Consider the following 12,573-nt stretch of genomic DNA (forward strand, 5'->3'; position numbering starts at 1 on the left):
CCGGGACGGAGGACCATAGAGACGTCTGGCGCAGCGAGGCCTCCCGGCGCAGCCATCGAGATGCACAGAGGATGGCTAGAGCGTTGCTCGCCCGGCCGGCTTCTGCTTCATAAGTCCTCCTTCCCAACATGGCGCAGTCGGTTAATATCACCGAGCTGAGTCTGCCGCAGCTAGAAATGCTCAAGAACCAGCTGGACCAGGTGGGGATGGGCCCCAGAGACACCCCTTTGCCGCCTCACATCCCTCCCCGCCACGGGTACTCCCTCGCCCCACTCCATTCCTCCCCAGCTGGGGAGGCTTCCCTTCCCAGGCGAAATCGCCACGCGGTCCCAGGACCCGCCCCTTCTCCGGCTGTGCCCCCTTCTCCCGCCAGCCCTCACACTGACCCTCATTCCCATCCTCTGTAGGAAGTGGAGTTCTTGTCCACGTCCATTGCCCAGCTCAAGGTGGTACAGACCAAGTATGTGGAAGCCAAGGACTGTCTGAACGTGCTGAACAAAAGCAACGAGGGTACGGGGTAGGCGTGTGAAGGCACCCTGGGGGATGTGGCGAGCCGGCTTCTCCTCTCTTCCCGCCTCCTAATTCAGTTTTCCTCACCTGAGACGAGAGAGCAGTCCATTATGTATTGTATACCGCTACAGGAGCCCTTTGCATGTTGCTTACCTAGAATTGAAATGTCCAGGACATTCTTCTGCTCCCATTGTCCCTATCTCCGTCCTTTGCATACAGTCTCTAGGTGCTGTGCAGTGTTGAAACTCCCTTTAATGTCTAAACGTTGGAGCTGCCAATCTCCCCCACTTGTTTGTCTTAATTGCTTTCACAGGGAAAGAATTACTGGTTCCACTGACGAGCTCTGTATCCTTTCCGCAGGAACTGCTACCCTGCCCTCACCTTTTCTCCACACACCTAACCTGCAAAGAAGGACGAGAGGTTTTAATTACTCCAGAGTGCTCGGATGGTTCTGAGAATACTATTATACACGCTTCCTAGCTCTGCTCTCCATCCTGGGGCCAACATCCAGCTAATGCTTTGTGAGCACCCAGGTGTATGTAGAATTGAGGTGTGATTATTTCCCTTTGCTGTTTGAGGATATAACCTAATAGGGAGATAAAACTGGTGGTTTACAGTTCTACTAATAACTTAGAAAACATAAGCAATAGAAGAATAGAGGATACAGAAACAAGGGGGTTGGTTCTGCTTATTAATCCTCAATTTCAGTTCAACTGTGGCTCTTATTCCTAAACTGTTGTTACTAAGAAACCTGGATTGTGTCTACCTGTTGAGTGTTTTACTTGAGTGAGCAAGTTATGACAATAAGGCACCTGTAAACTGTACCACAGAACTGACAGGCTGAAAGGTAAACACAGGAATAGCACCGTAGTAGGGATTGCTTAAATAATGAACATTAAATTCATCAGGAATTAGCTAATTCATGTTTGGGAGTGTTAAAGGGAAAGTGAGGCTGCCTTTTCACTCAACTACTCAACAGCAACGGGAAAAAAATCACTCTAGTCTTTCTGGAAGGGCTAATGGGAAGAACTGTAAGAACTGCTTGGAAGGTGGCAGATGGGATGAGGGCAAGATCAGCATATGTGATTTTCTCCATAAGGAACCAACTTCCCTGTCTCTCTGCATTTGCAGTTCGTAGGCCTCCGGATTATTTGTTCCTTGAGCCTTATAGCTTTTTATTTTTTAATTTTTGTGGCTGCACCCCGAGGCTTGCCGGATCTTAGTTCCCCAACCAGGAATCAAACCCCGGCCCCGTCAGTGAAAGTGCCAAGTCCTAATGACTGGACCGCGAGGGAATTCCCGCCTTATAGCTTTTTAGAAAGAAGGGTCTTAGGAGGTCAAGCACACTAGCTGACAGCGAATCATGACTCATGCTGGGCTAGTTTTCCCTTAATCCTTGCTTCTCAGATGTATGTCCCTGGGAAGCTGCATGATGTGGAACATGTGCTCATCGATGTGGGAACTGGCTACTATGTAGAGAAGGTGAGTGGAAGGAAGCATATGGATGCCCCTCTGAGGGGGAGATCCAGAGTGCAGAATGGGGTCTCCTCTTAACCCCTCATTCACCTCTGACCTTGCAGACGGCTGAGGATGCTAAGGACTTCTTCAAGAGGAAGATAGACTTCCTCACCAAGCAAATGGAGAAAATCCAGCCGGCTCTGCAGGAGAAGCATGCCATGAAGCAGGGTAAGCTTGGCCTTGGGCACCTCTTTGAACCCTTTCTACAGCCATAATAACAAACAGGGATTGCACTGTGATCCATGGGGATGTCCCCTTCGCTGGATTAAAACCATGGTTTTCTCTTTGGTGTCTTGATGTGTTGTTCTTTAGATTCTGTGCATTACATATCCACTATTTATAGATTCCTGGGTTCGGTGCTTGAGAAATTTAGAGAAAGGAAATCATGTCTTTGTTTTTGTGTTTGAGTTCCTATTTATTGTGGATGGAATGAGGGAGAAGATGCATATAAATGAACACCCGGCAAAGAAATATAGCCCTAACTAGCTAACTGCTAGCAATTACAGCCCTGGCTGCACATTAGAATCACCCAGAGAGTTTAAAAAGAGAAACTGGGCCCACTCCAGACCAACTGCAGTTGACCCTTGAACAGTGTGCGGGTTAGGGGTGCCAACCCTTGGTGAAGTAGAAGAAAATCTGCATATAACTTTACAGTCTGCCCTCCATATCCTCGGTTCCGCATTGCACATTCAACCAATCGTGGATCATGTAGTACTGTAGAATTTACCATTGAAAAAAAAACCCCGAATAAGTGGACCTGCACAGTTCAAACCCCTGTTTTTCAAGGATCAACCGTAAGTCAATGGGGGGGGGGGGTGGCAGGGATTCCAGGGAACAATTTTTTTTTAAAAGCTCCCCAGGTGATTCTGTTACACAGTCAGGATTGAGAACCACTGTTCTAAAGGCAAACATCTTTTCCACGGTATCATTTTCTGGTTATATCTGACTCATTTGAATACTGTATTTTGTTCGTTTTTATATCCCAGTGGTTCTCATATTTACTGACACATTTTAGACTCTAAATTTGTGTTGTGTGTGCCCTCCACAGTGGATCACTGTGTTAAAAGTTTTATTAACTGTAGTTGGTTGTCTCCCTGTCACTTTTCCTTAACTCTGGCTTCTCCCCTTTAGCTCCTGACCAGGGTCTGACTCTTCTTTTTTCCCACAGCTGTCATGGAGATGATGAGCCAGAAAATTCAGCAGCTCACAGCCCTGGGAGCACCTCAGGCTACTGCCAAGGCCTGATAGCTTGTTTCAGAAATCGGACAGAGGGCGCCTGCTTCAGGGGCCTGGGACTTTGTGGGCGTGGTTTCCTGCATTCCGGGAAGAGGAGGGTCTTGTGTTTAATGCTAATAAATCCGCCAGCTGGGCAGAGTGTTGGTCTTTTCTTGCATTAGGCAAGGGACTGGTGATGAGATGGGAGGGCGGTGGTGAGAGGGTGTGCCCCTCCCGGAGCCTGGTAAGCAGGGGTGATACGGTGCTCATCTTGGAGGCTCCACCCGGGGCCCTTCGAGGGGCGGGGGTCGAAATTCTGCGCCGGGCGGCGCGCCCTCCCTGCGCGGCCGGTTGTCGTGGAAACGGCCGGCAAGAGGAAGTGGGGGCTGCCCGGGCGCTTCCTCTTCCGGGTCGGCGCCCTGCCGCCCCATAGGGGAAGCTGCATGGGCCACCGCTTCCTGCGCGGTTCTCTATCTCTGCTGCTGCTGCTGCCGCCACCCCGCCGAAGCCCTCATCTCAAGCGCAGCCTGGAGTCTGTCCCACTCTCCAAACCACCCCGCAGCCACCTCATGGCCCCGCCCCGAATCGGGACGCATAACGGCACTTTCCACTGCGATGAGGCGCTGGCGTGCGCGTTGCTGCGCCTCCTGCCCGAGTACCGGGTACGGGCAGCGCAAACTGACCCGGGGGCTGCCGGCGAGTCTCCGGGGCAGATCGCGTCCCCCTAACGGGGTCCCGCCCGAGCACCCCTCCTCCCCTCCCCGGCTCCTTGGAAGCCCAACATTAATCCCCTACCCGTGCGACCCCGGCAGCCTCTTCACCTCCTGTGTGCCCTGCAGGATGCAGAGATCGTGCGGACCCGGGACCCCGAGAAACTGGCTTCTTGTGACATCGTGGTAGACGTAGGTGGCGAGTATGACCCTCAGAGACACCGATATGACCATCACCAGAGGTGGGTTCCCACTACCATTTCTTTAACTTTCCTTGACTTCAACTCTTGTCAGTGCTCCAGTCCACTGCCGTGGTCCGCGTCAGCGAAGGGAACCGCCTCATCCTGGAAAGCAAACTTTTGAGCCCCGTGGGACTACCGTCTTCCGTGCTTCCAGCTCTCCACCTGCTCTGCACCCATCTAGCTGGCCTTGGGCCTCCCTTGGCCCGGGTCAGTCCCTGGGCCCCTTCCAACTCACCTCCTTATTTGGCTCAGTCAGGCTTTTCTCCCACCAGCCCCATCGTCACCCCAGTGAATACCCCAGCTGGGATTAATCCAGTCATGTGCCCTTGCTGCCCCACCTCAGACTGCTGGGCCCACATGATTGTGGTGGGTGGTGATAGTTCAGGTGTGTTGTCTTCCTTTGTCATTGACACTCTTCCACGGGGAAATCAGTCTTATCCGAGGGTAGCCCATTATCCACAGTACCATTCCAGTCCTTTTCCCCTCTCCTCAAGCCCCTGCCTCATCAAACTACCTTAGTGAGTGACCCTGTCTCTTCCCTTTAAAGGAAGTTGAGCTTTTCCTGCATGGACAGCCTCAGTTTTTTACTCCTGAACAGCTCCCTTCTTCCAACTCAGGAGACATTGTTTCCTTCTGCTTGCCCCTTTTCCAGTGTATCATTTTCTGCTCTGGGACTTCACATGGCAGGGTTTCTAGTTCTTGCCTACAGCAAGGAACTCTGCTTAAGCATCTCCCATCTTGAAAACAAAGGAGTGAAAAAAAACCCAAACTCTCCCTCATATACACCACACTGTATAAAGTGGTTATCTCTGACGGGTCATGAGGAGGTTTTATTTTGTTTTAAGTCTGTTTCTCTCCCTCTCTCTCTCCTTCCCTCGCTACTTCTCTCCATCTTTTTCTAAATACACGTATTACCTTCATAAATGATGCCAGGAGGGAATGCTCCCGGTATTTACAGCCTAATCTCTCACCCTCACTTCTCAGCCACTCTTCAAAAGAAGAGCTGACCCTCGCTGCACATTCCATTCATCCATCCTTTCATTTATTCATTCATTCAGCCAGTTCTCTCCCAATCTCTCTACTGGAAATGCTTGTGGAAAGGGCACCAGTGACCTCAACACCAAGCTCAGGTTGCTGGTTGAGGGTCTCACCTTAACTGACCTCTCTGTGGCACTTGACATTATTTATTTATTATTATTTTTATTTGTTATTATTGTTATTTTTTGGCTGCGTTGGGTCTTCGTTGCTGCGCACAGGCTTTCTCTAGTTGTGGCAAGCGGGGGCTACTCTTCGTTGCGGTGTGTGGGCTTCTCATTGCGGTGGCTTCTCTTGTTGAGGAGCACGGGCTCTAGGCGCGTGGGCTTCAGTAGTTGTGCCTCGAAGACTCTAGAGCGCAGGCTCAGTAGTTGTGGCACACGGGCTTAGTTGCTCCGTGGCATGTGGGATCTTCCCGGACCACGGCTCGAACCCGTGTCTCTTGCATTGGCAGGCGGATTCTTAACCACTGCGCCACCAGGGAAGCCCGGCACTTGACATTATTGACTACTTCCTTTTTCCTAATGATTTTATATATTTATGTATGTATGTATGTAAGTATGTATTTGGCTGCGCCGGGTCTTAGTTGCAGCACTGGGGATCTTTTTTAGTTGCAGCATGTGGGATCTAGTTCCCTGACAAGGGATTGAACCCAGGCCCCCAGCGCTGGAGGTGTGGAGTCTTAGCCAGTGGACCTTAGCCAAGGAAGTCCCGATTTTATATACTTTTTTCTTTTTTAATTTATTTATTTATTTATTTATTTTTGGCTGGGTTGGGTCGTCGTTGCTGTGTGCAGGCTTTTCTCTAGTTGCGGCGAGTGGGGGCTACTCATAGTTGCAGTGCGTGGGCTTCTCTTGTTGCAGAGCACGGGCTCTAGGCACGCGGGCTTCAGTAGTTGTAGCACACAGGCTCAGTAGTTGTGGCTCGCGGGCTCTAGAGCACAGGCTCAGTAGTTGTGGCTTACAGCCCTACTTGCTCTGCGGCATGTGGAATCTTCCCGGACCAGGGCTCGAACCGGTGTCCCCTGCATTGGCAGGAGGACTCTCAACCACTGCGCCACCAGGGAAGCCCGGCACTTGACATTATTCACTACTTCCTTTTTCCTAATGATTTTATATATTTATGTATGTATGTATGTATGTATGTATGTATGTATTTGGCTGCGCTGGGTCTTAGTTGCCGCATTGGGGATCTTTTTTTAGTTGCAGCATGTGAGATCTAGTTCCCTGACAAGGGATTGAACCCAGGCCCCCAGCACTGGGAGTGTGGAGTCTTAGCCGGTGGACCTTAGCCAAGGAAGTCCCGATTTTATATACTTTTTAAAAAAAATTATGCAGTGTTTGACACATAAAAGAATCTATTTAACATTTCTGTAATATAAAACATAAAATGAATACCCATGGGGCTTCCCTCGTGGCGCAGTGGTTAAGAATCTGCCTGCCAGTGCAGGGGACACGGGTTCGAGCCCTGCTCCGGGAAGATCGCACATGCCGCGGAGCAACTAAGCCCGTGCGCCACAACTACTGAGCCTGCGCTCTAGAGCCTTCAAGCCACAACTACTGAAGCCCGCGCGCCTAGAGCCCGTGCTCCTCAACAAGAGAAGCCACCCAATGAGAAGCCCACACACCGCAACAAACAGTAGCCCCCACTCCGCAACAAACAGTAGCCCCCGCTCGCTGCAACTAGAGAAAAGCCCGTGTGCAGCAACAAAGACCCAATGCAGCCAAAAATAAAAATAAATAAATTAAAATTTAATAAAAAGAAAATGAACACCCATGAACTGATCTCCCTAAGCAATAGAACATTAATCATTAGAACCAAAAAATGAGCTCCCTAGGTGATTCTGATGGACTGGTATTTAGAAATTACAGCTGTAGGGCTTCCCTGGTGGCGCAGTGGTTGAGAATCTGCCTGCCAATGCAGGGGATGCGGGTTCGAGCCCTGGTCTGGGAAGATCCCACGTGCCGCGGAGCAACTCGGCCCGTGAGCCACAATTACTGAGCCTGCGTGTCTGGAGCCTGTGCTTGGCAATGAGAGGCCCGCGCACCGCGATGAAGAGTGGCCCCCGCACCGCTATGAAGAGTGGCCCCCGCTTGCCACAACTAAAGAAAGCCCTCGCACAGAAACAAAGACCCAACACAGCCATACATACATACATACATACATATATTAAAAAAAAAAAAAAAAAAAAAAAAAAGAAATTACAGCTGTAGTTTCTACTGCCCTAACAACTTTCATACCTTTTTTGTGTCCTCTCTTGCACTGCTATTCAAAACCCTGCCTTCCTTACTCACCCGGACCACTGCAGGTAATCTTGCATCGCTTCTCCATGCTGGCTGGCACAGTGCTCTTTCTGACACGCACTGCCCTGCTTACACTCTCTCAGTGGCTCTGCGTTACCTACAGATGAAGTCCAAACTCTGAAGTGTAGCATACAAGGCCTACCCTGGTCCGGCCCCTGCTTTCTCTCTTGCCACTCATTCCTCAAGCCAAGCTGCTTTCTTGCAGTTCCATGGAGGAATCTTTCTCTTAGCTGTTGTATATGTTGTTCCCTCTACCTGCAGTGCCTTTTCTCCTTCACCCTTTGTCTGTCTGGGAAACACCCACTAATTCATCTTTCAGAAATGACCTGAATGCTCTTCTCCTGAACCCTTTCCTCCGTCTTGCCTTTTCCTTGTTTATAACTAGCTAGAGCATTCCCTTGGTTGTTTGTGCGTGTGTGTCCACCTTAGGTGGATGAACTTGAAGGCAGGGACAAGTCTTAGTTTTTTCATCTCTAATGTCTACAACACAAAGCCTGGCATGTGGTAAGCATTTAGTTAACCATTGTCGAATGAATGCATGAATGGAGACTCCAAACTCAAGTCCATGTTGACCCCTGAGGACAAGCCAAAGCCTCCCCACCTGGGCTTTCTCCCAACTCCCATAGTATTCTCCAGCCGCCCCACCCCACTGTGCCTGCACATGCACACGACACTGTGGGTGAACCGGGACAGCTCTGCCTCAGCCCCACCTCCCTGTGCTCCTCAGGTCTTTCACGGAGACCATGAGCTCCCTGTCCCCTGGGAAGCCGTGGCAGACCAAGCTGAGCAGTGCGGGACTCATCTATCTGCACTTCGGGCACAAGCTGCTGGCCCAGTTGCTGGTTACTAGCGAAGAGGACAGCATGGTGGGCACCCTCTATGACAAGGTGGGGACTCGAGGACAGAGATGCCCCCCACATGCATCTCCACCAGGCGGGCCAGAGTGGCACTCAGGATTGGGCTCAGGTCGGGGTTCCTGACCCATGCTGGCCCACTGCTCTCTCCCTCAGTCCGGCCCATCTTCTCACAGGGGAATGGTTAGTCTCCTGCCTCCATCCTGGGGTGCTTGTGAGAAGTGGATGAGGTAGTGTATGGGGAAGGGCTTTGAAAACTATAAAGCATGACCTGACATACGTAAGTTGTTCAACAACTTGGTAATAGAGGAGGCTGCTTATGTTTGGAAGCATATGGCTGAGGTTCTGGCTGCCCCGAAGGTGGAGGGCAGCATATCTCAGGCACCACTGTATTCACTGGAGGCTCACTGAGTTGGGAAACTGGGAAGGGTTTGATTATGAAAACCTCTTCAGGTTCCACCAGCGCCCCCTGCAGGCAGCTCAGCAGGTGCCTGTGATTGGGGAAGGAACAGGGCTAGCGTCCCTGGTGTGCATGTTGGATCGATGATTCTGAGGACACCTACTTGACCCCGCTAATGTGAAGTTCACAGCAAGTCAAACTGCAGGTGCAGTCAACTCTGTTTTTTGCAGATAGGCTGTTGAGTTCAGTTCTCTGATCCAAAACTGAAGAAATATGAATGGTAAATTGGAGCTTCTGGAATACTAACGTTTTAGACTGCCTGGGTCAATTTTCCCTTCTACTGCTAAGGGGTTTCTAAGCAATTGAACTAAATTATGCCCAAGGTTTTTTTATTTTATTTATTTTTATTGAGGATAGTTGATGTACAGTATTATATGTTTCAGGTATAACTACATAGTGATTCACAATTTTTAAAGATTGTACTCCATTTATAATTATTATAAAATATTGGCTGTATTCCCTGTGCCATACAGTATATCCTTGTGGCTTATTTATTTTTTACATAGTAGTTTGTACCTCTTAACCCTGTCCGTATCTTGTCCCTCCTCCCTTCCCTCTCCCCACTGGTAGCCACTAATTTGTTCTCTATATCTGTGAGTCTGTTTCTTTTTTGTTATATTCACTAGTTTTTCTTTTTTAGATTCCACGTATAAGTGATATCATACGGTATTTGTCTTTCTCTTATTTCACTAAGCATAATACCCTCCAAGTCCATCCATTTTGTTGCAATTGGTAAAATTTCATTTTTTGTTTTATGGCTAAGTACTATTCTATTGTATACCACATCTTTATCCATTCATCCATCAATGGACACTTAGGTTCCTTCCATATCTTGGCTATTGTAAATAATGCTGCTGTGAACATTGGGGTGCATGTATCTTTTTGAATTAGTGTTTGTTTTTTTGGGATATATACCCAGGAGTAGAATTGCTGGGTCATATGGTAGTTCTATTTTTAACTTTTTGAGGGACCTCCATACTGCTTTCCACAGTGGTTGCACCAATTTACATTCCCACCAACAGTGCACAAATGTTCCCTTTTCTCCACATCCTCACCAACATTTGTTACTTGTGGTATTTTTGATGCTAGCCATTCTGACAGGTGTGGGGTGGTATCTCATTGTGGTTTTAATTTGCATTTCTCTGATAATTAGTGATGTTGATGGCCTGTTGGCCAACTGGTAGGTCTTCTTTGGGAAAATATCTATTCAATTCTTCTGCCCATTTTTTAATTGGTTTTTTTTTTTTTTGATGTTGAGTTATATGAGCTGTTTATATCTTTCAGTTATTAGAATTACACCCAGTTTTGTTGTTTTTTGTTTTGGCTGTGCTGTGCAGCTTGTGGGGTATTAGTTCCCCAACCAGGGATTGAACCCAGGCCCTCGGCAGTGAAAGCATGTAGTCCTAACCACTGGACTGCCAGGGAATTCCCTTACACTCAAGTTGTAACTGTGCCTCAGGTTGGGGTCCAGACCTAGAGGTGCTGGAAGGAGTTTCTTTTCCAACTCTCCCTGAGAGTAGCACTTTTTCTACATACCACAGATGTGTTGCTATGTAGGCCTATTTTGTCGGGCAGTTTTGTATTAAACACTGATATCCCGTATCGTTTTCTGCCCCCAGATTCTTGAGGCATCATCCTACCATTTCTTTAGGCTCAGGAGATGCAGCAACTGCTGATGCCACATGGCACATCATGGGCTTCCCTGGGACCACATCCCAGCCCTGACGTCTAGTCCAGTACTCATCTTCTCCCACCTGATTGGTGTGCTTGGCCAGACCCTCTTGTACCTTTTTTTTTTTTTTTTGGGCTGCGTTGGGTCTTCGTTGCTGCGCGCAGGCTTTCTCTAGTTGCGGCGAGTGGGCTTCTCATTGTGGTGGCTTCTCTTGTTGTGAAGCACGGGCTCTAGGCACACGGGCTTCAGTAGTTGTGGCACGTGGGCTCAATAGTTGTGGCTCGTGGGCTCTAGAGCGCAGGCTCAGTAGTTGTGGATCGTGGGCTTAGTTGCTCCGCGGCGTGTGGGATCTTCCTGGACCAGGGCTTAAACCTTGTCCCCTGCACTGGCAGGCAGATTCTTAACCACTGCACCACCAGGAAAGCCCCCCACCCCACCCCCCGGCCCCGTACCTCTTAACTGGATCAGTGAATAGCCTGCTCAGCCCACCTGGAGATTTACGCCCCCAGGCCATGAGGATCCACTCCCACAGAACCCCTCATGGAACTCTAGACTTTTCCTTGTTCAGAAGGCAGCAGCCCCCTCCCCACACATGCTGGCCTTGGCTCAGGCTTTGAGTGGTACTAGAGTGAGCACTGGATTAGAAATCAGTTGATCTGAATTCCAGCCCCAGCACTGTATGCTCGCTGACCTTTAGTCAGCTGCTGAACTCCCCAATTCCCCCCTTCCTCATCCAGTTAACGTTGGGAGATCCTTGCAGGGCTGTAGTAAAGATTAAAGACTGGGTATGCACAAACTTTGAGACCTGTAAAGCTTTATGCAAATGGTAGGCGCCCTCCAGAGCACTTCTCCTATGCTGCCTTAGATGTACGAGAACTTCGTGGAGGAGGTGGATGCCGTGGACAATGGGATCTCTCAGTGGGAGGAGGGGGAGCCTCGGTACGCGCTGACCACTACGCTGAGCGCCCGGGTTGCTCGGCTTAATCCCACCTGGAACCAGCCCAACCAAGACACTGAGGTGAGGAGGACCGTGGGGAAGAGGCCGTGAAGCATGTGAGAACCTCAGGGGAAAATGAGAGAGGCTGCCCCGTCAAGCCCTAGCAGAGTTAGCAGTTTGGGCCAGCACTGTGGTTCTAATTCCCATGTGATTCCCAGGCTGCGTTCAAGCGTGCAATGGACCTGGTTCGAGAGGAGTTCCTGCAGAGACTAGACTTCTACCAGCACAGCTGGCTGCCAGCCCGGGCCCTGGTGGAAGAGGCCCTGGCCCAGCGGTTCCAGGTACTGGCCTGGGAGGAGGCACTGTGGCTCAGGTTAGTGATTCCTGGTGGGCTGCTGGCCAACAGGGGCTCCCACTCCTACCCTAAACCTTCTATCCCTGCTCCACTTCCTTTTCAGGTGGACCCAAGTGGGGAGATAATAGAACTGGTGAAGGGTGGATGCCCCTGGAAGGAGCACCTCTACCACCTGGAATCAGGGCTGTCCTCCCCAGGGACCATCGCCTTTGTTATCTACACGGACCAGGCTGGACAGTGGCGGGTACAGTGTGTGCCTAAGGAGCCCCATTCATTCCAGAGCAGGTGAGGCCCTAGGGGACCGCCCTGCAGCCCTTCAGGCCTGTTTCAACCCTATCAGAGGAGGAGGCCACTAACCTAGGCTTCTGCTCCCCCTCTCCCAGTTCCTCAAGGCCTCCGTTTGCTCCCACCAACTCCCTCTTTCTGCTTACTCATAGGCTGCCCCTGCCAGAGCCATGGCGGGGTCTTCGGGATGAGGCCCTGGACCAGATCAGTGGGATTCCTGGCTGTGTCTTTGTCCACGCCAGTGGCTTCATTGGTGGGCACCACACCCGAGAGGGTGCCCTGAGCATGGCCCGTGCCACCTTGGCCCAACGCCCAGCACCTGTGCCTCCCACAAATTCCCTAGTCCAATGAAATCTCTCCTGTCTCACACTGACGAAGTACTGCTCCATTACTGCCCTGCATCGTTCTGGGAACTTGCTGAAACTTGGGAAAAGTGCAACATCTATTATGTGCCAGAGCCTGTGCTAGGTATTTTCT

General features: G+C 50.2%; 2 protein-coding genes across 3 annotated transcripts; both read left to right on the top strand.

Moving 5' to 3' along the window:
- The first annotated feature begins 43 nt into the window (after positions 1-43).
- On the top strand, positions 44-3,400 carry PFDN5 (prefoldin subunit 5). Its single transcript, XM_082350193.1, has 6 exons — positions 44-200; positions 408-510; positions 824-855; positions 1,918-1,992; positions 2,091-2,196; positions 3,197-3,400. Exons 1-6 carry the CDS (start codon positions 129-131, stop codon positions 3,271-3,273), a joined length of 465 nt encoding a protein of 154 aa, XP_082206319.1. The 5' UTR covers positions 44-128; the 3' UTR covers positions 3,274-3,400.
- Positions 3,401-3,404: 4 nt separating this feature from the next.
- Positions 3,405-12,463, top strand: MYG1 (MYG1 exonuclease). 2 transcript variants are annotated; one of them, XM_082350183.1, is made up of 7 exons: positions 3,405-3,487; positions 4,083-4,195; positions 8,261-8,420; positions 11,385-11,537; positions 11,675-11,797; positions 11,915-12,096; positions 12,249-12,463. In XM_082350183.1, exons 1-7 carry the CDS (start codon positions 3,440-3,442, stop codon positions 12,445-12,447), a joined length of 978 nt encoding a protein of 325 aa, XP_082206309.1. In that variant the 5' UTR covers positions 3,405-3,439; the 3' UTR covers positions 12,448-12,463. The 2 variants fall into 2 exon arrangements, with proteins under 2 accessions (XP_082206309.1, XP_082206308.1); XM_082350182.1 differs by lacking the exon at positions 3,405-3,487 and adding an exon at positions 3,557-3,905.
- Positions 12,464-12,573: the final 110 nt, after the last annotated feature.

This window comes from Balaenoptera borealis (assembly GCF_965194805.1).
Source record: "Balaenoptera borealis genome assembly, chromosome: 13".
Lineage (NCBI taxonomy): Eukaryota > Metazoa > Chordata > Mammalia > Artiodactyla > Balaenopteridae > Balaenoptera > Balaenoptera borealis.